This window comes from Rattus norvegicus, chromosome 10 (assembly GCF_036323735.1).
Source record: "Rattus norvegicus strain BN/NHsdMcwi chromosome 10, GRCr8, whole genome shotgun sequence".
Taxonomy (NCBI): Eukaryota; Metazoa; Chordata; class Mammalia; order Rodentia; family Muridae; genus Rattus; species Rattus norvegicus.
Window position 1 is genome coordinate 69,267,123 of NC_086028.1, and position 24,442 is coordinate 69,291,564.

The 24,442-nt window shown below is 47.0% G+C and overlaps 1 protein-coding gene across 3 annotated transcripts in view; it reads left to right on the forward strand.

Moving 5' to 3' along the window:
• The window catches only part of Hnf1b (HNF1 homeobox B), a 53,984-nt gene extending 33,746 nt beyond the window's left edge, over positions 1-20,238 (forward strand). For 2 of the 3 annotated variants that reach the window (NM_001308148.1, NM_001308149.1), the window contains exons 6-9: positions 3,788-3,923; positions 7,785-7,979; positions 10,576-10,694; positions 19,302-20,238. In NM_001308148.1, coding sequence (NP_001295077.1) covers positions 3,788-3,923; positions 7,785-7,979; positions 10,576-10,694; positions 19,302-19,322 — 471 coding nt within the window. In that variant the 3' untranslated portion in view covers positions 19,323-20,238. The remainder of the gene's footprint in view (positions 1-3,787; positions 3,924-7,784; positions 7,980-10,575; positions 10,695-19,301) is intronic. The other variant, NM_013103.2, reaches the window with a different exon arrangement.
• Positions 20,239-24,442: the final 4,204 nt, after the last annotated feature.

Genomic DNA, 24,442 nt, shown 5'->3' on the forward strand with positions numbered 1-24,442 from the left:
TTCTGTGGAATTCAATACCATGTCCATGGATACATGTGTAATGCACAGACGTACATACAGGCAAAACATTAAGACACACAGAATAAAATTCCCAGGTTCTGGGTTAGGGATGTAGCTCAGTGGTAGAGGTGCTTTACCTAGAAGAACACGCACCAAAAAAAGTAAAATTCCAAGTCTTAGCTCTTACTTCTTAAAGACCCCTGGAGTCTCTTTTTGTGCTCTCTTGATCTTCCTTCTGAGGTACAAGCTACATTGCCCACATCCAGGCTGTCCCATACACAGTCTACAGACACACTCTTAAGCTTTCCTCAGCATTACCCTTGCTAGGCCATGTGCTAGATTGATGATTGACCAAGAAAGCACACCTCAGTGTTAGCAAACATCTGGAAGCTTGTTTGCAGGGACCAGCTTCTCGCTTGTCTCCAACACCCTGGTTCATATGTTTTGTCACTGTTGCTCAAAGTCAAGAGTCTGTTCCCTGTTAATGTATAACAAGTGCATCCCAAACTGTGGTCCCCCGGCACAAAAGTGGAATATGGTTTAAAGGACATGGTGGGATGTGGAGATGGACTGCTACATGAGCATAAGGGACTGAATGTGGATCCCTAGAAGTCACCTAAAACTGAGCATGGTAGGGGGATAGGGAGATGAAAGACCAAGGGAGTTCCTGGAAGTTCAAAAGCCAGCTCATCCAGCTAGCCTGGCCATAGAATGGCAAACAACAGGAGACCCTGTTTCGAACAAGGTAGAAGATAAGGACCACACAGTCATACACACATGTCATATACACATGCGCATGCACACATACACAGAAACACTTCACAAACCACACATATACACCATACCATACATCACACAAACACACCACACATACATATATACAAACACACACATACATATACACACCAAACATACCATACCACACATCTCACAAGCACCCCACAGATACACACTACACACACCATACCACACATACACACCCCACACCCACACCATACCACACATCACCCGAACACACCACACATACATATACCCAAACGCACACACACATATACATACCACACACACCATATCACAAATCACACAAACACACCATGTGTACATACACACCAACACATATACACACATATATACATACCACATATCACATAAATGCATCACACACACACACACACATACACACACACACACCACATACATATTTAGAAATAAATAAATAAAACAGGAACATGGGCAAGAGAGCACAAATGTGCGGTCTTGGCTCTATCAGTGCAGGGTCAAAGAATTGCTTGGACTCAGCTTGGCCTCAGCATCTTCGCCTGCAGACTGAGAGAAATGATGCCTGTGTGACAGGGTTGGTGTAAAGACTGCTTATGGCTCTGTTTGGGAGTAAACCCTCCCTGCCACCGTGTGCCAGAATGGTATAGCTACTTTAAGGCTGTGGTTTGTGTGTGCTGACTTCTTTTTAATTCCTGCAATACTTTGCCAGTGTGAAGTTGGACCTTACAAGCAGACTACCTGCTTTCAGCTACCACTTAAGGCCTTTCTTGTCTTTCTTTTTATTTGAAGAATTAAGTTTAGAGACATTTCTTAACCTCTCTAGACTATCTTCTTTCTGCACAAGCTAGGGCTAATGGCACTAACCTTACGTGTTATAGCTACATAAAGAAATCATCGAATCAAAGGTATTACAGAATTCAGGCTCTCTGAATTGTTGTGTTAAGGGTCATCATGGTATCTTTGGCAACTCTCTGGCTTCCATCCATCCCGGAAGCAAACAGGAAGTAATGGCTACTTCTTCAAGTGGGAAGTCACTTGACCAAGGTTACCAAGCACAGTAAGTGGGTGAGACTAAAACAACCCAGCAAACCTTGGCTTGAGCATGGTCTCCCTCACTTACTGTCAAGTGACATACAGCTCATCTGTTTCTCTCAATAGGTAACACAGGGACAAAAGTCATAATGCTTGTTCTGTTTGTGTCATTATGAACTGGCGACTTCCGGGAAAGTGGTTTACAAACAGTAAAGCTACGTATGCATTGTTTTTATACTGACATCCATATTTTTGTGGCAGCATCAAACTGAAGTGCTGCAGAAGTGAACTGTGCTCCACTGACTTTCCCTAAAAGTCCATATTACCCAAGGGATTTGGTCTGAAGGCAGGGCACAGATTTTTTTTTTTTTTTTAATGACTCTGACATTCTGAAAAACAAGTTCAGCAAACAGGCTGGTTCTCTCTTGTTTGATGTGGTCAAAATTCCTTATTGGTCATGTGACCTCTAACTCATTTCTCGATGTTCATTTTAAAAACACAAACAAACCTATTCAAGATCCCACCTCCTTTATTTTTTTTTTTCAAGTTAACCTTGGAAAGTGTGGGGTTGACCAGAAGGACGGGACAGGAGCTATCATCTTTCCAGGTAGAAGTTTGAGACCAAGAATCTAAAGAGCTCTAGAGAGCTTTGTGTATGACAGACCTGACACCCTAACTTCTCTCCAGGGTTCCTGACTCTCTCAGCAATACTTGGGTCGGCTTAGGAGGAGAGGTGGTCTTTTCTTAAGAAAAAAATTGGTGGTGGTGGCACACGCCTTTAATTCCAGCGCTAAGGAGGCAGAGGCAGGCAGATCTCTTGAGTTTGTGGTCAGCCTGGTCTATAGAGTGAATTCCAGGACAGCCAGGGCTACACGTAGAAACCTTGTCTGTAAAAAAACTGAAAAAAAAAGGAAGAAAAGGAAAAAATTAGAAATTATTTTAAAATCGTGACTAGCAATATGTCCGCAAATGAAACTGACTTTTATATGACTATAACTAGTATAAGGACATTAGGAATATTTCTGATAATATTAGGATAAAAAGAACACATTTTTATAGGAGTTTTTATTTAACACTGGTGAGAAAGTTTCTGTCAGTGGGCATATAAACACGTTTGTTAAATCAAGGACAAGTCCTTGATAGGATGTGATGCTTGGAGAGATGGAGAATAGGAGAATGTATTAGTGGAGACAAATGAATGAACGAACGAGAACAGACATGTACAGACCTGTCTGTGAAAACTGGTCGTGTTCACCTCTGAGCTTGTCACTAAGATGTGCTGGTGAAATGCAGTGAACTGGTTGTTCTGTCCTTAGTGACATCAGCTCCTTGACTGAAGGAGGAGGAGAAGGAAAAGAAGGAGAGAGAGGGAGAACAATTGTAAAGGATGGTGAGGATGTTGGAAAACAGGAAAAAACCTTAACTTCTCCAACCCTTAGTTGGAGACTTTCTTCTAAAATAGATTTTAGAATGGATCCTGGGTCAGACTGATCAAGGTGAACCATTTCCAAGCCTCGGGATCTCAGGAAGTTGCATACCTACTCTTGGCCTTGGTTTTTCCTCTGAGAAGTGGGCGTGTCAGAACTCCTGAGACTGAGCTGAAGCATGAGCAGGGTTCGGGGAGAGCTCTGGATGCTTCCTGGCTCCCAGTCTACCCTCACGAGAGTCCTAGGTCGTTTCTGATTTTTAACAGTCACCTATGTGGGAAATCAGGACAGAGGGCACAGGAATAGTGAGCAAGTGACCGTCGTGTAACACATGAACAGAAGAACTTCTGGAGTAGGCCAGCAACTCTAAGAGCAGACAAATACAAGTGCCATGAGGACAGGGCCCTTCCTGTCGACCCTCTCCACTGTTTAACTTTTGTTGCTGGGTGAGTGAAATTGAAAAGCCATACATACCATCCTGAAGGCGGCCCTCCTTGATTAATCCATTGGGGTTGCTTGACTCAATCGCCCTTCTTTGCTCTCTCCAGCAGATCTCGGTGTCTGGAGGAGGACTGCCCCCGGTCAGCACCTTGACGAATATCCACAGCCTCTCCCACCACAATCCCCAGCAATCTCAAAACCTCATCATGACTCCCCTGTCCGGAGTCATGGCCATTGCACAGAGTAAGTTCCGCTCTGGGTCAGTAGGGCTGGGAGCAGGGAGGAAGAATGAAAAGCGAGTCATTGTGACAAGAAGAGGCACAAGAGGCCCCCTGTGAGATCCCCTTCTGCTCCTAGACCTTTTTCAGGGTAGGGTGGCTGAGACAGGGCATCGCCATCTCGCTGCCCTTGAACTTGCAGCTGTCTCCCTGCCTTTGCCTCGTCGTTGGAGTCACAGGCATGCTCAATCGTGCCCAGCACACTTGTAGTCTTGACGTTTACTTCTCTGGCTCTTGTCTCCTCTACAATGTTTAGAGCATGTATCCCACAAGAAACATCGTTCTAATGGCTTCGAATCCAGGTCATGATTTCCTAGTTGTGTAACCAGGTCAAATCACTCAACCTCTCTGGGTTTGACTTCCTCATCTATAAAAAGTGTTGTTAACACCATCCAATGATAAGGAATATAGACATGGTTGTAAATCTAGAAAGCAAGACCTCTCGTAACTGTGGCTTATCCATTTGTTTCCTGTTTATTCCTATCCCTTTGTGCTCTCTAGAAAACTCTTGAGGTTGGTCATTAGGATAGAGCAAGGTTTTGATGGGTTTCTGAAGAAGTCATTTCATGTCATAGACAGCTCTTGTTTGGGTAGTGCTAAAAATACAGAGAGGACCCAGAGAGGGCTAGTGACCTAGTATCTCTGAGCTTTCAAATCTTTAAAAAGAAATAGGTTGTTTAACACGTGCCTGAAGAGCTCAAGGAGGCCCTTGTTCTGCAGCCAGCCTTGCCCCATCAGAGGTGGGCCACTGCTGACGATGGGAAGGCTGAAGTTGGTGAGGCAGGCTGGGAAACAGATGGTTATCTCAGGGTGTGGACGTGTTTTAGCTTCACTGTCACAGGTTGTCTGTGTGTTCTGATGTTTTGGGGCTCCACTGTCACTACTCAGGTAAAGTCATTGTCTCAGACCATCTTTGTGACATCGGGAGAATTTCCTCAGATGGAGTCAGAGATACCTGAGGGTGGCACGTGGGCCATCATTTTTCAGCTTCACACTGCCCCTCGGTCCTCTTGGCATCCCTGTGTCAGGTCTCCATGCTGCTTGCTTCCTTGTCTTGTTGATGCATTCTGCTCCCCTCCCCTCCTGTCTTCTAAGAACTGAAATCATGTAAGAGATCGACTTGTGCCTTCTTTGAGTGCAGAACAGATCAGGGCCCATTGAAAGCACATGGATTTATTGAATGACTGTGTGTGCAGCTCTCACCCTGTCTTTATCTGCTGGGTTGCAAACACACTTAGCACTTCTATTGGCAAAGGGGAAATGGGAATAAAGAAGTTATTAAGAAGATTTCCAAAGTTAAAAACGACTTCAAATTCATTTCCATTTCACTGGCCCTCAGACTTCAGCAACCAAACTAATACTAGGGAGTTAGATAAAGAGTGAGGTGCCTAAAACCAGCTTGTTTACCTTCTAAAAGATTTCATGGGCTTGGAAGAGTTGGCCCAGCAGGTAAAAGTGCTTGCTTTTTGATAACCCGAGTTTAATCTCAGAACCCACATAAAGGTGGAAGGAGAGAACTGACTCCTGCAAATTATCTTCTGATCTATATATGTGCATGGGTCTCTCTCTCTCTCTCTCTCTCTCTCTCTCTCTCTCTCTCTCTCTCTCTCACACACACACACACACACACACACACACACAGAAAGAGAGAGAGAGGGGGGGGGGGATGGGTAAGATATCTACTTCCTTATTTTTTCCAACAAACTAACACACAGATTACATGACTTCTTTCTTCCCGTACTAAGTTTGACCAACACACACACTTAACTGTATTATTTTAGGTGCTTTCTAAACTAAAGCTTTCCCTAGGGCCACGCTGTATTTTCCAAGTTTGTTCTCCCCATCATGTGCACTGATGCGTCTCAGCGTCCTCACAGCATCTCCTGAACCATGTAAGCAGGGTGCACACTGACCTTAGGCACATGTGCATATGTGCACTGGGGTAGACAGAGCATAAAGAAGGGTGAGGAGCGGCAGGAAGCTTGGCTGAGGCCCAGGGCCTCCTTTAAGGGAAAGTCGATTAGAGAGATTTCTTGTTTTCCCTTGTGTACAGGGACTTCCCTCAGGACTGAAGGACCCTGGACAAGTGACTTGCCACTGCCAAATCCTCACTATCCTTGTTTCTTCCGGATAAAAGGGCCGAGGGTCACACACACGCCAGGGGAGCTAGAATGACATCAGAGGCTCTGTCCTGGGGCAGAAGCACACCGGGATCTCAGACTACTGAGAATGAGATTCCTGAGCCCCGCCTCTGCAGGCTTTGACTCTGAGTCCTTGGGCGGGGCTCAAGAATGTATGTTTCTTAAAGAGGTCCTCTGGGTGGCCTAGACAGGCTAAAATTCTTTTCTAGGCAGAGATTTTCCTAAGAGAACAGTGGGCATGGGCTCCTGGATAAGCATAAATTCAAGGTTTCTTGGGAGCCAGGAACCAGCAGTAAGAGGACGGAAATTGAAATGGACTTTCAGCATATCTGTGTCCCCCCAGGGGGTGATATTCTAGTGATATTCTGAGGGTGATCAGGTTTTCCAAGCCCCCCAGTCCCACCCAAGGGAGTCAGGAAGAGGGTTATCTGTTCTTCCTTTCTGTTCAAGAGTCTCACCTTTTAAGTTTCTGATAATAGTATCTTCTAGAGCTCCAAGTGAGCAATTGTTGAAGACTTTGCCCTATCTCCCTGGAGGACGTCCCACAATCCTGCTTATGCTTTCAAAGTGTTCTCCCTTTCAGAAAGGGCTCTCTCTCTCTCTCTCTCTCTCTCTCTCTCTCTCTCTCTCTCTCTCTCTCTTTCACACACACACACACACACACACACACACACACACACACACACACACACACACACAAAACACCTGGCACTTACCTACAACAAGCCTTTCTCTGGATGTCTTCATCACAACCCCGACTTCCCAGAAAGCAGGGTCTAAGGGATATTGGCAGCTCCAGGGCAGCGACTGGGATACCTTCTGTCCTTAACCTCTGACCTCTACTCTGATCTTTTCTCGCCTCCCCATGATCATGTCAGGGAGCAGCCAGAGTATGGTGACAAAAAGACCCAGGCCTTTCAGAAGAAGGATGGGTTCAAAGAAGCCTCAGGATATAGGCGTGACACCAAAGCTCAGACTTTCAATGCCCCAGAGCAGAAAGATGGCCAGGCCTACTGCCTTGTCTTTAATTTACTGCTTCCTCCTCTTCCTCAAATCTGGTTCTTCAGGTACCAAACTCCCTAGTACCTATCCACTTCACAGACAGGCGAGATCTTGTAGTTTCTTCCTCTCTGCTACTGTGCACAGAGTCATTATCTGACCTACCCCAGGGGCTTTGTGAGCTCTGCTGTGTGTCCTCGGACCTCTTCCTTCCAGGATTGTAGAAGAAGGTTTGGTTTCCTTGACTGGAAGCCAACAGGCGATTGGTTGGTGGAGTCAGGGGGGATGGGAAGGGTGGGAAACAAGGAGATGCTGCAGGCTGCTGCTCCTTCTAGAAAGACAGGTGTGGGTAACAAGCCACACCCTAAAAAAGATCTTCTTAACTAAGCCAGAGGACACAAGGGCAGGCTTCTCATCCCCCAGCATGGATGGAGACAGCAAATAGCATTCCCAAGGCTCCAGTGACCGCAGGGAGCTGACTTTGGGAGGTTATAGAATGATTTGGGCAGACTCTTAGGCTTCAGAAGTATATCTCTCCAGATCTTAGTCCCCTTGTTTTTAAAGTCACTTTCCATGTGACCTCTTCTATAATAGACACGCTGGGCGGGGTCTCCATCTGTGACTGATATCCCATCACCTCTGTTCACCCCTGGTGCCACTCTGACTTTTCTCCTTTGCTCTCACAGGCCTCAACACCTCCCAAGCCCAGGGTGTCCCAGTCATCAACAGTGTGGCTAGCAGCCTGGCAGCCCTACAGCCCGTCCAGTTCTCTCAACAGCTGCACAGCCCTCACCAGCAGCCCCTCATGCAGCAGAGCCCAGGCAGTCACATGGCCCAGCAGCCCTTCATGGCTGCGGTGACTCAGCTACAGAACTCCCACAGTAAGGATGCGTGTGCCGGGGTGGCAAGTTTCCTGGGAGATTATTGGTTTAGTCTTCCCTATCTGTCAGCAACCGGGGCCATTTTTCAAGCTCAGCTCTTGAGTGTTGTTCTTGCTTTCCTGTCCTCTTCCCTGGCCCCAAGGCTCCAAGGGAGAAGTTTGTACAGGCCTATAATCAAAGGGGGTCAGTAAGCACACGGAGTACATGGCACTTTCCCATCCCAGCCCCTTGAAGGTCTCAGCAGTCAGTCAGTGCCTTCCCCTAAGCATAACATTAGCAGCCATCCCTAACAGGTCAGAGTTGGCATGCTGGTTGGGATCTATTTGTCTCTCTAAAACAAATGAATTTTCAAGAGTCCTCATGCCCAAGGTCTATACACACTGAAAATCTCTAATCAGAAAATGTGAAACTTGAACTAGAAAGACAGTCCTTGCTAAAACACTTGCCCAACAGCATTAGGTCCTAGGTCCAATCCCTGACACTGAGGAGAAAACAAACAGGGCTAGAGAGAGACCTCCATCAGGAATGTGCTTGGTATGCAAGCATCGGAACCTAAGTTTGGATCTCCAGCACCCACATAGAAAATCTGGGTGTGCTGGCATGTACCTATACCCCAAGCTCTGGGCAGATGGAGCCAGGTAGGTCCCCGGGATTCACTGGCCAATAGCTTAGCATACTTGGTGAGCTTAAGTTAGTGAAGCTCACCAGAGGACCAATAACTGAGGTCACCCTCTGGCACACCTATACATATGCACAAATGCAGACAGGCACACATACCCATACATACACATGAACACATATACAACCTAAAAACCAAGCAAATTAAAGCCATCAACATACACAGAAAATACCACCTATCCTCTACCAAGTCAAGGAGCAGAAGTCTCTGTTCCTTACACAGAGGGTCCCCACACTCAGCTTTTCTGCCTCTCCTACATTTGCCTACCCCTGCCTTCCATCCTGAACCCAGGCCTCCACTGTTCTGGCCAAGCCTGGCTGTAGTATTAATTTCCAAGTTTGGGAAGGAGTTATAGAAGGGATGGATATCTTGCCTGCTTCAAGAAGTATCCAGGCTAGACTCGTCTTAAATAGCATAGCCACTGCTCTGAGCCTCATTTGCTTCATGCATACAATAGGAATAGTACATTCATGAGGCCATTATGAACATGAAATAAAAATATGGGTGATCGGGCTGGAGAAATGGGTCAGTGATTAAGAGCACTGAGCACTCTTCCAGAGGACCCAGGTTCAATTCCCAGCACCCACAGTTACATGTCTGTAAGTCCAATATGACACCCTCACACAGACATACCTACAAGGCCAAACACCCAACCACATAAAATAAAAAAACAAATTATTAAAAAAAACATGGGTGATCTGCCTTTCCTAAACATGAAGTGTTGCAGAAATGCAAGTGTTTACTCAGTCACTTTTAAAAGGCAAGGAAGGCAAAGGGGATTTGAGCTATTCCTCCAGCTGCCTTGGATAAACAATGCTCTGAGGTCGAACAGCCACATTCAGCCTTCTGTCCTCAGGGCTCAGTCCTGACTCGGACCTGCAGGGCTGGTTTCTAAGCAGCACCTTACACTCCAATTACATATCTTTGGCTTTTAAAACTCTGCCACAGCCTGAAGAGTTTGGGACCCACAAGGGCCTCATTCTTCTTCCTGTGGGATCTGTGCTCCCCATCCCTCCTCCCCTCACAGGCCTGGGTGGAATAGTATCACAATGGTCGCCATGATCCATGAGATTGCCCAGACACAGTAGACCTGACCAGCCACGAAGAGAGAGCCCAGTGGGGCCAGACCAGGAAATAACCAGCAGCCAGTGACCTTCACCTCTACTTTGTACTGAAGGCCTCCTTGGTAGGGTCCATGTTTTGGGAACATGCTGGTCCCTCCCTCGTGGTCAAGCATCCACATGTTTTCATTTGCTAGGTGACCTAGAATCGACATGATTCTTTTGGATAGCTCACATGAGTCACGGGGGTTCCAGATGTGGTAGGCAAGTATTAAAACAACTAAATATTGAGTCACATGCTCTTAGAGGTCTTATCTCAGTTGTCTCCTTTTGTTTATCCCTCATATTTATGTGACATCATAAGACTTTGGTATCATTGTAGTGAAAATTGGAATAATTCAGAATTATACAGTTAGTTAGTATATCTAATTATTAATTATTAATCAGTCTACAACTGTTTCCCAGAGAAAACAAGGAGTTTGAATTGTATCAGAAACAGCATGCACACATGTGGGCAGATGCTTCATGTTGGCCAGCAGGTGCTCTCCATATAGATAAGGTCACTTGTTGATCCTTAGGCTCCTAATATTTTACCCAAAGTCAGGGAAACAGAATGGTGCACAAGGCTAAATATTTAGTTCAAAGCAGTGATATTTTCCTACAATAGGTATCCATATTTTGCAAGGGAGGAAACCAAGCAAAGATCAAGTACCTTGATTAAGAAGCCAAATGTCTCCTTAATACAATGCTTTCCCAAATACAATCACCACCCCGGGGAAGTGGGAGCTACAGGGTGGTTTATGTGGGTATGTGAATGTGTGTATTTACTGAGCTTGTCTTCTCTCTGTCTCTCCAGTGTATGCACATAAGCAGGAGCCCCCTCAGTATTCCCACACCTCCCGGTTCCCATCTGCAATGGTGGTCACAGATACCAGTAGCATCAATACCCTCACCAGCATGTCTTCCAGTAAACAGGTAATGCCAGCAGGATGGGGCCAGAGTGTGTGTATGCACGTGTGTGTGTGTGTGTGTGTGTGTGTGTGTGTGTGTGTGTGTGTGTGCATGTATGTGCTCATAACTCAGACTCTCAAGGTACCAATGAGTGAGTACATACTCAGCCATGATTTTATTCTCAGGAAATTCTTCTTCAGTTAGCCCCTAAAATGAATCAACCCCTGAGGTCAGAGGACAAAATAGATGTGCCACAGACCAAAAGAGCTTATTTTTCCCCAACTAGAGTATTAAATAAGACTGAGGTTGGATGGGTCACTGGAGTCTGGATGACGTAATGCTGTTAGACTGGAACTGAGCACTCCTGACTGGGAGGGTTGATGATCCATGCAAAGGGTTTTTCCAGAATGGGATGGGAAGCTTGGGATGTCTGGTGAGCTGCCAGATTTGCAAAGGTGGTCAGTGGGGAAAGGGAAAGGAAAATCAGGGCTCCTGGGACTGATTCTCTTAGTCTAGGACCCGTACCACCACAGGCACTAGAAGCCCAAGGAATAGCCTAATCATGTTAACCCTTTGAGGACTCCCCAGTGGACAGTGTGACTTTTTCAGAGGTCTATGCCCATTTGGATGGTTTATCAAGAAACTTAAATTCAACTTCCTGGCGCAGAGAGCACGGGGTAATTCACAGCAGCTTAGTCATTGCCTCAGTGGATGAGTAATTCCCACCTCCCAAAGAGGTGCTGGAGTCATAAAGACAGCTACCCAACAGGGAGGGCCGCAGCTCAGAGAGCTGGACTACTACTACTATAGGATACCGAGAACCAGAAAACAGGACAAGATGTCTGAACGTGGTTGTGGATTCCAGAGAACACAATAAGACCTTTCAGTAGCTGGGGTCTATGACTGTGGGAACTGTTTGGCTTCTATCGATTGCTAGATAAGGAGGTGACAACCTTGAACTTGGTGTCAGAAGCACTCATCAAGGTTTGGTTGTGTTGATTGTAACCCCCCCACCCCCAGACACCCCCATAAGTCATACCTCACCCATTGCCACTAGCTTCTGATCAGACTCTTCCACGGGCTCAGGAGTCCCAACTCTCCCCTTGACTCTTCAGGCCCTAGAGCAAAGTAGGGCAGGTTCTGCCATTCACTTTAACTTTTGTTTCATCTTGAAAAGGACAGTTGTAGCGTCTACTTGTTTCGAGGATTTGGAGCAGTTGTGTATGTTAAGTGTCTGGCCTATCTCGAATGCTAAGTGCCTAGCTTGGGTCGCTGGACTCAGACGTCAGGGAGGGAGAAGGAGAGGTGTGTGGGACCCGCTCTGCCAGTCTTCTCTCACCCAAGTGAAGATTAAAAGACCACCCTCCATTGCCCTGCCCTTCGACTCCCAACTCCCGTGCCATTTCCCACTCTTTGTAGCCATCAGGGAAAACATTTATCTGTGCTCACCAGTCTCAATCAAGGGGTTAGCCAGGCGCAGCAGCCCTCCTTGGGAATACCTTCCTCTTTTAAAGTTTTATCAATCCATCTGCTGCTTGGGCAGCCCTGGACAGGGCAGTGATTAATTATCGCTGTCTTTCCCACATTGACTTTGATGCCTGCTTGTTGAAACGCGTCCTCTGGGTTCGGGAAATGGTCCCTTAACCTGCTTCAAGAAGCTCCCAGAGATGCTGCCGTCAACCCCCACGTGGTTTCTGCCCTCCGCTGGGCAGAGTGGCTAGTCAACCATGAAGTTGACTGAGCAGCTTCCTTGACATATTATGAAGGTGTCTCTGTATTCCAGGACATCACATGAGTGACCGACCCTCATCTCTGCAACATTGAATATGATGATAATACTAATAAGAATTTTTTTTATAAAAAGCCTCAGGTGGGCATGATGCTACAATACTTGTGATAGCAGGATGCAGAAGGCTGAGGCGGGAGGAGCACTGTCCCACAAGACAAATGGAAGGCTTTATAGTATTGAGTTGCTGTTTTCATTCCATTGCAACCTTCTAAGTCCAAAGATGTGAACTGAAACCCAGAGTGGAAAGTGACCTACCCAAGGTCATGCAGACGAACTTGGCCTCCAGACTTTGGTCTTTGGCTTCCAATCCTGACCTCTTTCCATTTAAACACCTTTCCCCTCTCTTGAAAAAAATACCCATTGTAATCACCAATGCCTTTTCTGGTTGGAAGTGGTTAGGAACCAGAGCGAACATTAAACACGTATGCTAAGTTTCAAACAGAAAACTTCCTTCCTGCAAACCAAAGCAGAAGGAAGAGTGGGAAAGGGCAAGCTGAAGTGAAAACGATCTACGAACTCTCTGTTCCCTGAGGCATCAGGATGTGAGCAGCTTTCGTTCTTTCTTCATTTTAAAGCATTGCTTCCCACGAGGTATTTCAAAACCATGCCTAGGTGTTGGGGCCCATGAGAAATGTGGGAGAGAACGGGTCCTTGCTCATATATGTTAGGGGAACTTGTAGGCTAAGCAGAGCCTTCTGGAAAGGGCTTCTCAGGACAGCCCATGTGCTGATGTGTGTGAAACCAGCTCGGGTCACAGGGACACACCCTGGGGACACACTCGGGATGGTGCTATTCTGCTGCGTTAATTCTGACTCCACCAGCCCCTGCTGTGCAACCTTGGGCAGTTTCTCCTCACTGGGACTGTTGCTTCCTTTATAAATGAGGAAAACCCTACCCTGTCTCACCAGTGCCTAGTCAGGTGCAGGGAGAAGCTCCCTTATATTCCTCCTTCTCTGTGCTCCTCTATGAGGCCATTCTCTCCCCTTCTGCCTTCTTTATTACCCACCTCAGTGCTTGGTCTACATGTGGTCATAGGAGGCCCTGGCAGCAAAATGTCCCAAGATTAGGGCCATTGCTCCTGAAGGCCCAACGTTTTGTGTGTATGCTCTAGATCACTGTTTCCCTTGCTGCTACCAGACAGATACTCACCTTCCCACCTTACCCCCAAAAAGCGAGTGGATCAGGAAGCACCCACAGTATCAGAGCCTTTTGTGTTTTGCCAAATGCTTGGACACTGTGAATGTTCAGTGAGTGAGTGGGTGGATGGGCAGAAGGATGGATGGACAGACGGATGGACAGGTGGATAGATGGATTCAGAAATGCTGTTTGTTTTTGGGGTTTTTTTTTTAGTACCTCCAATTTTCCAACAAGCATTCAATCTGCTGTCCTACCATATATTATCTGGCTAACTCTCTTCCTCCTCCTGCTAAGTAGATTTGTGCATAAAACTAAGGCTCTAAGGTGAAGAGGGAGATGAGCAGTTTCACACAATGATAAACCCCATAGCAGACTTCTACCAGACTGTAATCTTTCTGCCTCAGATTCGCTGACAGCATTCACTTCCCAATATCTTTTCCTTTCTTCTTAATTTTATTGTAACTTACTTTTTGAGGTAACAGTTTGGGGTCCTTCGGGTAGCCTCTGAACCAGTCGCTGCTTTCCTGGAAGGCGGGAGAGAGTGTGCTTATGTGCAGAAAGGAAACTGATTGGAAACTTAGATCCTAGAGGGACGATCCCTGGCTGGCTTGGAACTCACTGTTCAAACAAGGCTGGCATCACTTTTGCATTGATCCTCCTGTCTCTACCTCCCAGGGTCTGGGATTTGCAGGTGTGTGTCACCATACTTGGCTTCCAATAACTATGCATTCTTAAGCACCGCAATGATGATGCGGGGTTGTGCAAGCACACGGCTGGATCTAGATGTGAACTCGTAGTTGTGTCACTCATCCCAGGACTTACTGTTGCTACTACAGACCTGCCTCAGGGTCTTAACAGAATCAAGTTTCAGGATTCCTAGGCTGCCAAGAGTCTCCTTCCACCTGTCCTTTCCAGAGAATTTGCCTCTTCTTCTTCAACACCTGGGTGTCTCGAGCCACATTCTGAGAGGGTTTGTGCCTGAGCTCCTGCGTAGTCACAGCCCGAAGACCTCGGAATAAGATTGCACCAAGCAATGACTGCCGTAAGAACCAGAGTGGGCAGGCTGTAAGCTGACTCCTGTTCACATAACACACTCTACCCATTGTTTCCCTTCCTAGTTTATAGAGAGGTCAAGAGAAGTCCCCAGAGGTGCTAACAAGAGAAAGTGAGTTGTTTCATCATGAACCCCCTGCAGCAGCCCCTCCTTGTCAAACTTCCTTCATTGCTGGGGTTAGGGAAGGAAGCAAGGTCTGATGGTTAGGAGCTGGGAGCTGGCCAGACCCAGACTCAGAATTCTACTACCTTCTACCCATAAGCCCTCAGGGAAATATGTCAAGCTCCAGTTTCCTTCTGTATACATTGAAATCTCTTTCATGAGATCATTGCAAGGACCGACTACAAGAAGTTCCTAGTAGAACATGCCTCTCTATGTTTGATCCAGGGGAACATCTAGTCCATGGAAGCTAGGTCACATCTGGTTTCTGCTGCTAGTAACCCCGAGTGTCTCCTGGGTCTGAGAAAGAGGTTTATAAATGACCAATACCATCTATTTCCTCCTGTAGCTCTGACTATGTGTACCTCTGTGAATCGTGTACATGTGGTGCCCAAGGTGGCCAGAATTGATGTTGAATTCCCTGGGACTGGAGTTATAGCTGGTTGTGAGTGCTCGATAAATGCTAGGAACTGAACTCCAGTCCCGGCAAGAGCAGCAAGTGCTCCTAACCACTGAGCTATCTCTCCAGCCCCAAGGCAATGATTATACACCATAGCTAAGTGTAATAGCTTTGCCATTACAGGTCCCTATGGATTTTGCTTATAGTCTGTATAGATTGTAGTTCCTTCCCCTCTAAAATTATAACTATAATGATTACTTTCACACAGTAGAGCTACAATTAGCCTAACAAATTACCAATAGAAGTGAGCTATTTCACCCACCAATCTTCTCTCTTTCCTTACTCCCAGTTCAGTCTCGAGACCAGTGCAGGCTTCTGGCCTCGCCCTCCACTGTGTCTCACTACCACCACCGCCATGCTATAGATTCAGTGGCTGCTTTCTGATACCATGCTGCAGCCAATCCCTCCCTCCCTTGCCTCTTGGATTTTAAGGCATCACCTCATTCTGTAGTATTCAACACTCCTCCTACCCTTAGCTGGCAATTTATCTCTTCAACATCGGAGCACTGAAGGGCCCAAGGATCCCTCCTTGGCCTCTTCACACTCAGTCACACACCAATCCTGTGACTTTGGGCCAAGTGCATGGGCTGATGACACATGTGATCTGTCCCCAAGGTGGTCCTGGTCCTGCCCACAGAGGGCAATGACAGCGTTATCTTTAGTGAGACACATGTATGCCTGATACACACAGCACACCTTTCCAACTGAGCCCACCTAAAGCAGAAACTCTTCATTTATTTGCCCGGGTTTCTCCTTACCCAGATCACTTCCTTGTTTTATAATTCTACTTCTAAAACCCCCTGCCCTCCTTTCTCTCAAGAGACTTTAATTCTCTTCTTCATTACCCCACATCCTGTCCATCAGTTAAGTTCTGCTAGGAGACCTTTAGAATTCATCCAAAATCTGACATTGTTCACCACACCCCAGGCACCATCATAGCTCAAGCCCAGGCTTCTCTTGTTTCTACTTGATCTCTTTAAGTGACCCCTGACTCCCCCTTCCGCTCTTTTTTTTGGGGGGGGGGTTCTTTTTTTTCCGGAGCTGGGGACCAAACCCAGGGCCTTGTGCTTCCTAGGCAAGCGCTCTACCACTGAGCTAAATCCCCAACCCCTCCCCTTTCCGCTCTTACGTGCAACATTGTAGTCTGATTGCAGCAGCCAGAGAGACCCCAAGAGAGAAACTAAGCACATCCTTCCCCTGTCAACATTCCCTGATAGTTTTCATTGCAATCAAATGAAGGAGACTTATAAGTGATCGGGCTGCTAACTCCATCCTCCTTCGCTCCCTGGGCTTAAGTGGAACCAGGGACTCACAACAGCCAGCAAGTGACTGTGCACTGGGTCTCTTCTGCCAGGAACACAATTCAAATGTCACTACCTCCCTAAACGATCCCTCAAGTCAGCCTAACTTAACATGCTTGCTCTCCAAGAGAATTTACCTCTACCTAAGAGCTGTTTGCATATGATATGTGCACGCGATGTTTAGTAGCGTGTTGTCCAAACTCTCTAGAATATATACTGTGTAAAGTCATAGGCAGGTTGTATTCACTGTTGCATGCCCTGGACACCTAGCAGGCACCCAACTATGGGTTAAATTAATAACAGCCACTTACCTCAAAGGGTAGATGGAGGCCAGCAAGATGGCTCGGTAGGTAGAGACCAGTGGCCTGAGTTGGATCCCCAGCACCCACATGATGGAAAGAGACAACTAACTTCTTCTGCAAGGTGTCCTCTGAACCTCCACACACAAGCTGTGGCGTGTGAATGCCCGCACACTTGCAATGAATACATGTAAAAAGAAACGGTGATAGATAGGGGTTGTGCATACAAAGCCCTATACCTGGTGTCTGCACACAATGGAACTTCAGTGTGCACCATTATGTAACATGTCCTCTGGGGATGAGGGTCACCAGTTACCACACCTTATAGACAGAGGGTTACCCAGTGACCTTCTGGGCTGAACCCCCATGAAGCTGGGAGTACTGGCACCCCAGTGTATACCTTATCAGATGTTTATGTTTAGACTCTGAAAGGAGCAAATAACTCCAGGTCCCTTGACCACATTTAGGGCTCTGCCACCATTTTATTATGTGAGCAAACATCTGATAGCTGGGAAGCCCATCCCTAATGACAGGTCATAGAATCTCACTGGCGTCTCCTTATCGGCCCTTCGTGTTTGCTCTCCTATTGAAAGCTGAGAGGTCACAAGCCATTTTCTCTCTCTTCCACCTGAAATCTGAAAATTGGAAGGAAAAAGAGGGAGGAGGGGCTGATAGTGGGGCGTTAAGAGACTGGAGAGTGGGGGTGGGCAGAGGCAGGAAGAGGGGCAAAGGGTATCCCAGGGTCCTGACCAACACCTCAAGAATGTAGGAGGACCAGAAACACAGCTGCTCACACAAATGCACAGCTTGGGGCCAGTCTTAGGAGTCCTAACAGCATCAAGATAGAGGAAGGGGCCACAAGTTGGACACTATTGAGAATGGCCACATGAATATCTTTGAGGCAAAGTAATCTGTACCAATGCAACCAAGCCCACTGCAGCCTTCCTTTCTGTGGAGGAAAGAACTGAAGGGCAAAGAATAATTCGGCTGAGAACGAAGCTAAGTAGAAGGAATACTCTTGGTCTCTGACACAGGCAGGAGGTTACCCAAAGCTAACTGGAGCCTCTGGCTTCACAGTTTTCTCAGTTCCAAACCACTGACCCATCCCAGCTCACTCTGAATCCTGCTTTCTTAATTTGTCAAGTGGACCTACAATTATCTCATGGGATCATGGTTGAGAGTCCTAATCGTAAGAAAATAATGGAAGAATAGGCCTGTGTTTGTATGAGCATACATGTGGACATGTGAGTATACATGTGAACATGTGTGTTTGAAGGGAGAGCCTTGAGAGAACAAGCTACTAGGCTGAAAGGAAAACCTTCAGCACTGACAAAAGAAAAAGGATGAGGAAAAAGACATGTGGGGTGGGTGGGAGGGTTATTGGGGTGACTCTAGAGATTGAAAGCGGAGCCATGATTTTCTGAAACAGTCACTTAAAGCCTGGGGCTCTGAAAGGGGAGGGAAACTGTCCTACATGGGTCCTATGGCTCCTCCCAGAGGGTGGCTCCAGATACTCTGAGGTCTCCTTCCCTGGTCCACCCAGATGTATGGCATCAAACACCTTTAATCTTTGACTTCTTTTCTTCATATCTTTGCCCAATGATAACAACCCTTGAGAAAATTCCTTAGGATTTCCAAAGCCCTCTCCCTGATGGAAACTTTGAGTAAAAGGGCATTCCCTCACTCACTTTGTGGCCTTGCTGCTCCCGGTAGATCAGCGGTGTGAGCAGAGCCTGAGGAGTTCTTAGAGATGCACAGTCCTGGGGCAGGTGAGGCCGCTCACCCAATAGAGGAGCTTGAGGCCAAACCCGATAACAGGAGTTTGATAATGGAACTCACATGGTGGGAGGAGAGAACTGATTCCTACAAGCTACCATCTGACTTCCACTGTGCGCGTGTGTGCGTGTGTGCATGTGTGCATGTGTGTGTGTGTATGTGTATGTGCGCACGCACACACACACATAAATGTAAATAATTTTTACACTACAAATACAAACTCCTAGGTCTAACCCAGACCAGGGATGGATCTATGTTCTACTGGGATCCTTGTTCCTGGTCATTCCATCTAAGTTTGGAAAGGAGGAGACCTACTCCACAAGAGGCCTGTAGTTCCCACCCTGATGCTTTGTAATGACCCTGAGCACTATATAAATGCCATTCTCATAAAACCCCACTTCAGGGTTAGACTCAGTAAATCAGAACTAATTCAGGCTCCCCAGCAACACGCTGGTTTTCTGAAAAGTACCCAGGGAAGCTTTCCTAAAAAGAAAGCTCCAGAAGAATCCACGATACAGTCAAGTGCCCACCCCATTCCAGCCCTCCACCTCCAGAACTTTACTGGCCCAGTTGGGTGTCAGCTCCCTTGGAGAAGCTCAACTAATGGTCTGTGTGCATTCAGCTAAGCTCTTTCTCCCCTCTCTCTTCCCCCACAGTGTCCACTGCAAGCCTGGTGATACCCACATAACCACTCACTTTGTGCACAGCAACGAGGACCCCATTTTCCACACCATCAGTTTCTGGGCATCTGTCATAGAGAAGTCCAGCGACCTGACAGGCACCTGGGAAGCCAGGAGAGATCCCTGCTTACCTGACATCCTGCCGGGGACCTCCGACAAGCCCAAGCCACTCTCAGGAGGTGCAGCCCGAAGCCCAGCTTCTCTTCTTTGCAGTATTGTCGTAATGCCTCTCCCAAGATGCCAAGTGCCCTTGTTTCTCCCAGAGGTGGCCGGTGCAAAATGGTGCAACAGGAATCGAGAAGCCCATGGAGTTTCCACTGCAATCCGTCATTGAACAAACTGATGCAAAAACTTGAATCTGTTACTGAAATAAGATGAGGACCGAGGAGGGTGTGTGCTACTGAACTGAGCCAGACACTGTAAATAACTGACAGACCCCCCTCTCCCATCCCAGATGATCTCAAGATTTCTTCTAAAGAAGTAAATTTGTCCAATGGGTGTAAACTATCAACTACTGTAATTAAGTGCAATTTTCCTTCCACATATCTACCCCTGCCCTGTATATAATACTAAAGTGTCTATCACTTTTCTTTGTAAAGGTCAGAGTTGAAATTCCAAGAGTGACTTGCTCCCTCCCCCTTCTCCACCGAAAACCACCCAAAGTGGGAAATGAATCTCTTCACCAGCACCCCTCTGGCCACAGGCAAAGTATGCCACAGGCCTCTGACATACTTTGGACAGACTGCCAGCTAACACCCACCACCCCCATGTTAAGACACATCTCTGGATCCCTAGAGGGGTGGGACATGGTGGAAGCAAGACGCCCTAGCTTCCTGTGGGCCTAGGCGGGGACACTGACTGGCTGATGGCCATCTCAGGAAGCTTCCCATTAAAGCAATTTATTTTGTCACTGCTTAGAGTCTCATATCTCTTCTGCTATGGCTTTGCCAAGAATCCCCAGGCCTGGTCTCATTGAGATTTTCCAGTGAGTCCACTGGATAAAATGTTATCCTCTGGGGTGGCCTACTTTCATTTCTTCTTGGAGCACTCATGTTAGCTTTCTCACACTTCATTGTGGAAAACGTTGACTGCATCATCATACATCACAAGGTCAAGGACAAGGTCAAGATCATGGCCCCAATTCTGGGTCACTTATGGTCACAGAGACAAAAAGTATAAGGGAGAGAAATGCAGTGAGATACTTCTGAAATCTCATTTTAAGCATTAATTCTAGGTTTTTTTCCTACCTTCTTGCCCTCCCATGGAACTATCTGGGCCTAGAGAAGGGGCTCTTATGGTTGTTTGGTCCTCTCTCTATTGAGGATGCTAAGGAATCCAGTGCTAACTTGGGAGGAAGGACCTCGCCTTGGGCTCAATGCTGCCTCCTTTTCCCTAAGTGCTTTTCAATGCTCCAACACACTATTTCCAGAGATTGTAAAGCCAAGAAAACTATGGGGACCAGTCTCTGGGTGGGCAGGGTTTTCATATATCCCAATAGAGCAGAAGATGGCCATTCTCAGAGAGCTAGAAAATTTGCTGAAGACCTGTGTACCCAAAGCAGGAGCAGATATAAAATACTGGTCCCTGCTGGTTCTTGGGTTTCTCAGACAGTGTAATTTGAGGCCAAAGTAGTCAAGAGGAAGTTCATAGTTAGGTTGAGGTGAATCCAGGAGAAGGGCAAGCATCACACATACACACATAGACAGCAAAGATGCCTTCAAACTATTTGAGAAGACCTAAAGGTGTGCAAAGTCTTGAGAGATGCTTCAACTGTCTCATGCAGAGGATCTGGCTTTATTTCCTAGCACCCACATCAGTCTGCTCACAACCACCTGGAAATACAAGTCCATGAGACCAAACACCCTCTTGTCACCTCAGCGGGTGAGATGCTGTGCACACAGCTAAGCAGGAGAGCTAACAAAAATAAAATCTCCATTAAAAGAATGAAAAGGGCATGTCCAGTTCCAGAAAGAGCCAAGGAGGAATGGCATCAAGCCTATGCCTCGGCTGGAGCCCAGTAACTGGGTCACACTCTTTGGAGAACAGCAAGCAGCATTTGGCAGAGTTTAGATTAGTGGTTTTCAACCTCCCTAATACTACAACCTTTAACTGCAGTTCCTCCTGTTGTGGTAACCTCCAACCATAGAATTAGTTTTGTTGCTACTTCATAGCTGTAATGTTGCTACTGTCGTGAGTTGTAATGTAAATATCTGTGTTTTCTGATAGTCTTAGGCATCCCTATGAAAGAGTTGTTTGACACCCCCCCAAGGGTTCACACCCTACAGGTTGAGGGCTGCTGGTTTAAATCGTTCAGTATTGTTGCAATAGCCTTGAGAACCTAGAGGTCCTATTGATCCAAGAGGTCATCTGAACACAGGCAGAGGAGAGGGAGGGAGAGTGGATTAGGCACAGTCTTAAGGAACTTTTCTTAAGCAAACCCTATGTGACTCAAGATATATAGAACAGAGAGAGACCCAGGCAACTGGCAGGTCCTTCCTAACATCCCTTCACCAGCGGAAAGATGAAGAAAGGGATCCACTGTGTGGGAGTCCAGATGTAAACTGCCCATTCTGAAGGTTTGTTTGCAACTAAGAACCCTCATCCATTTCACCCTTACACACCAGCTCCTTCCTTACCCACAGAGCACAAACTTCTCTCTCAGGACCCGCTCATGTTCCGGAGAGAGTCCTGGGTTAGATGCTCTTTATTGTGATAGCTTCCCCCCCCCCCCCCCCCCGAGCTGAGGACTGAACCCAGGGCCTTGTGCTTGCTAGGCAAGCGCTCTACCACTGAGCTAAATCCCCAACCCAGATGCTCTTTATTGTAACATCCATGAAATGAAATGAGATCCTTAATGATCTGCCTCAGATTGTGCTAAACCGTTCTGAGTCGGGTGGTTGTGGCGTCTCCCCTCCAAAGGTACAGATAGGTAGTTCGTCCTGTTTGCTGAGGAATTCGAGTGGATAAGAGCACAATGCAGCTGAGAGTCTTGAGTCCTTCACTCACAGTTGGGGGGCAGACTTTGGTAGGCTTCTTGGAGTCCAGATACCTTGATTGGGATCAGCTCCACTTTCTTATGTAAAACCCCCCTCCCCCACGGTAATAATCATGCCTGACTCTTAAGGTCCTTTGAGGAATGACAGGGCTAACGTCAATGGCTGAGAGCTAGGAAACCTGTACACACTGTATTGATGTGCGTTCTTGCATTGTAGAGTTTCCTGAACTGGGCTGATGCTTCCAGATGCCAATCAAGACTTTTCTCATCCCCTGTGTGGTGCTGGGCGTTTGGTCAAACGCTTTTGTCTCTGTGGTATAAGGCAAATGACATGGTAAACTGAGGCTTAGGCAGAGCAAACCCAAGGAGAGAAGGCTTGACTGGGGAGGTTTGGTCTTCTGCAGGAAAAGGAGATAAAATGGTACACTCGGGAAGCTACAGAGAGCTCTGGAAGACTGGAACTTGTCCCTTAAGGGTGGTGGGGGTAGGGGACAGGGGTCCCAGGAAGACTCAGGGAGCCAGAAAAGGCAAAGTCAGGAGGAGACAGGAGCCAGCTGTGCTGGAGGTAAAGCTGGGCTGATAGCTCCCTTTGTAGCAGGGATTAGAGGCCTCAAAAGCCACCGTGGAAAAAGGGGGCAATTGTCAGTAGCAGACTGCACAGGGAGCACCTTGCTTCCTCAACCCATCACACAGGCCGCGTGTTGATAACATAGTCATCAGCTGAACTGACTGCCTGAAGTCTCCTCCTCCCCCTTTCTGTCTCTACCTCTCTCTTCCCCTCCTCTGCCTCCTGGGTGCAGGGGTCATTCCATTGTGCAAATACCGAATTGTCTGCTGAGACTTCCAGCATGACCATTTATTACTGAACCTTTGGCGTGTGCAGGACTTCACACACACCTGGATGAACTCTTTCCTGAGTGTAGAGAGAAGAAACACTTTCTAAGGGAGGGCAGGCAGAGCAAACACAGAAGGAGCTACATCAAAGGCAGGGTCACCAAAACCAGTCCCCTGAGGCCTACAGATGTATATTTATGCCAACGCATCACAGAAGAACGTTGAAGATGTTTCATTTGTATCTTATTTTCTTTCACTATATATACTGTTAAATTCCCAAAGGAAGATTTCTTTCCTGTGTCCTATTGTCTTAACATCCATCATAAAACAATACAAGCTACTCAGAACTCATTATGAAAAGGATATACAAAGGGTTTGGGTGGGGGGTTGTTTATTTGCAGTTTTTGTTTTTGTTCGTTGAGACAGAGTTTCTCTGTGTGGCCCTGGCTGTCCTGGGATTTGCTCTGTAAACCAGGCTGGCCTCGAACTCAATGACCTGCCTGCCTCCTCTGCCTCTGCCCTGCCCCTGCCTCTTGAGTACCGGGATGAAAGGTGTCCACTACCAAGCTTGATACAAAGTTTTTGGTTTGTTTTTCTTTTCTCTTCTTTCCTTTTCTTCCCCCCCCCCCCCCCCCCGGAGCTGGGGACCGAACCCAGGGCCTTGTGCTTGCTAGGCAAGCGCTCTACCACTGAGCCAAATCCCCAACCCCTGGTTTGTTTTTCTTTAAGACCAAAATCAATACCACCTAAGGGAAAAGGGTGTGATTCTTGGGCCAGGCCGGGGCGTTTGACATATAGCTTTGCTTTTGAAAACATAGAGTCCAAAATAATCTTCCCTTTACATTTATTCAAAAAATATTTTCTGGGCAGGGGAGATAGGTCAGTTGCTAAAGTGCTTGCCACACAAGTATGAGGCCCTGAAACTGAATTTCTAGCACTCACGTAAAAAGCCAGGCAATAGGGAGACAGAGACAGGAGGATCCCTGGAGCTTTGCTTGGTCTAGCCAATCAATTAGCTCCAGGCTCAGTGAATGACTTTCTCAAACATTAAAACGGGAGCTAAAAAGATGGCTCGGCAGTTAGGAGGACTGGCTGGGCCCAAAGAGGATGGGGATTCCACAGAAAGACCAACAGAGTCAACTAACCTGAACCCTTGGGGGCTCCCGCAGACTGAACCACCAACCAAAGAGCCAGCATGGGCTGTACTTAGGCCCCCCCAACACATGTAGCAGATGTGCACCTTGGTCTTCATGGGGGTCCCCCAACAACTGGAGCAATCGGAATCTGT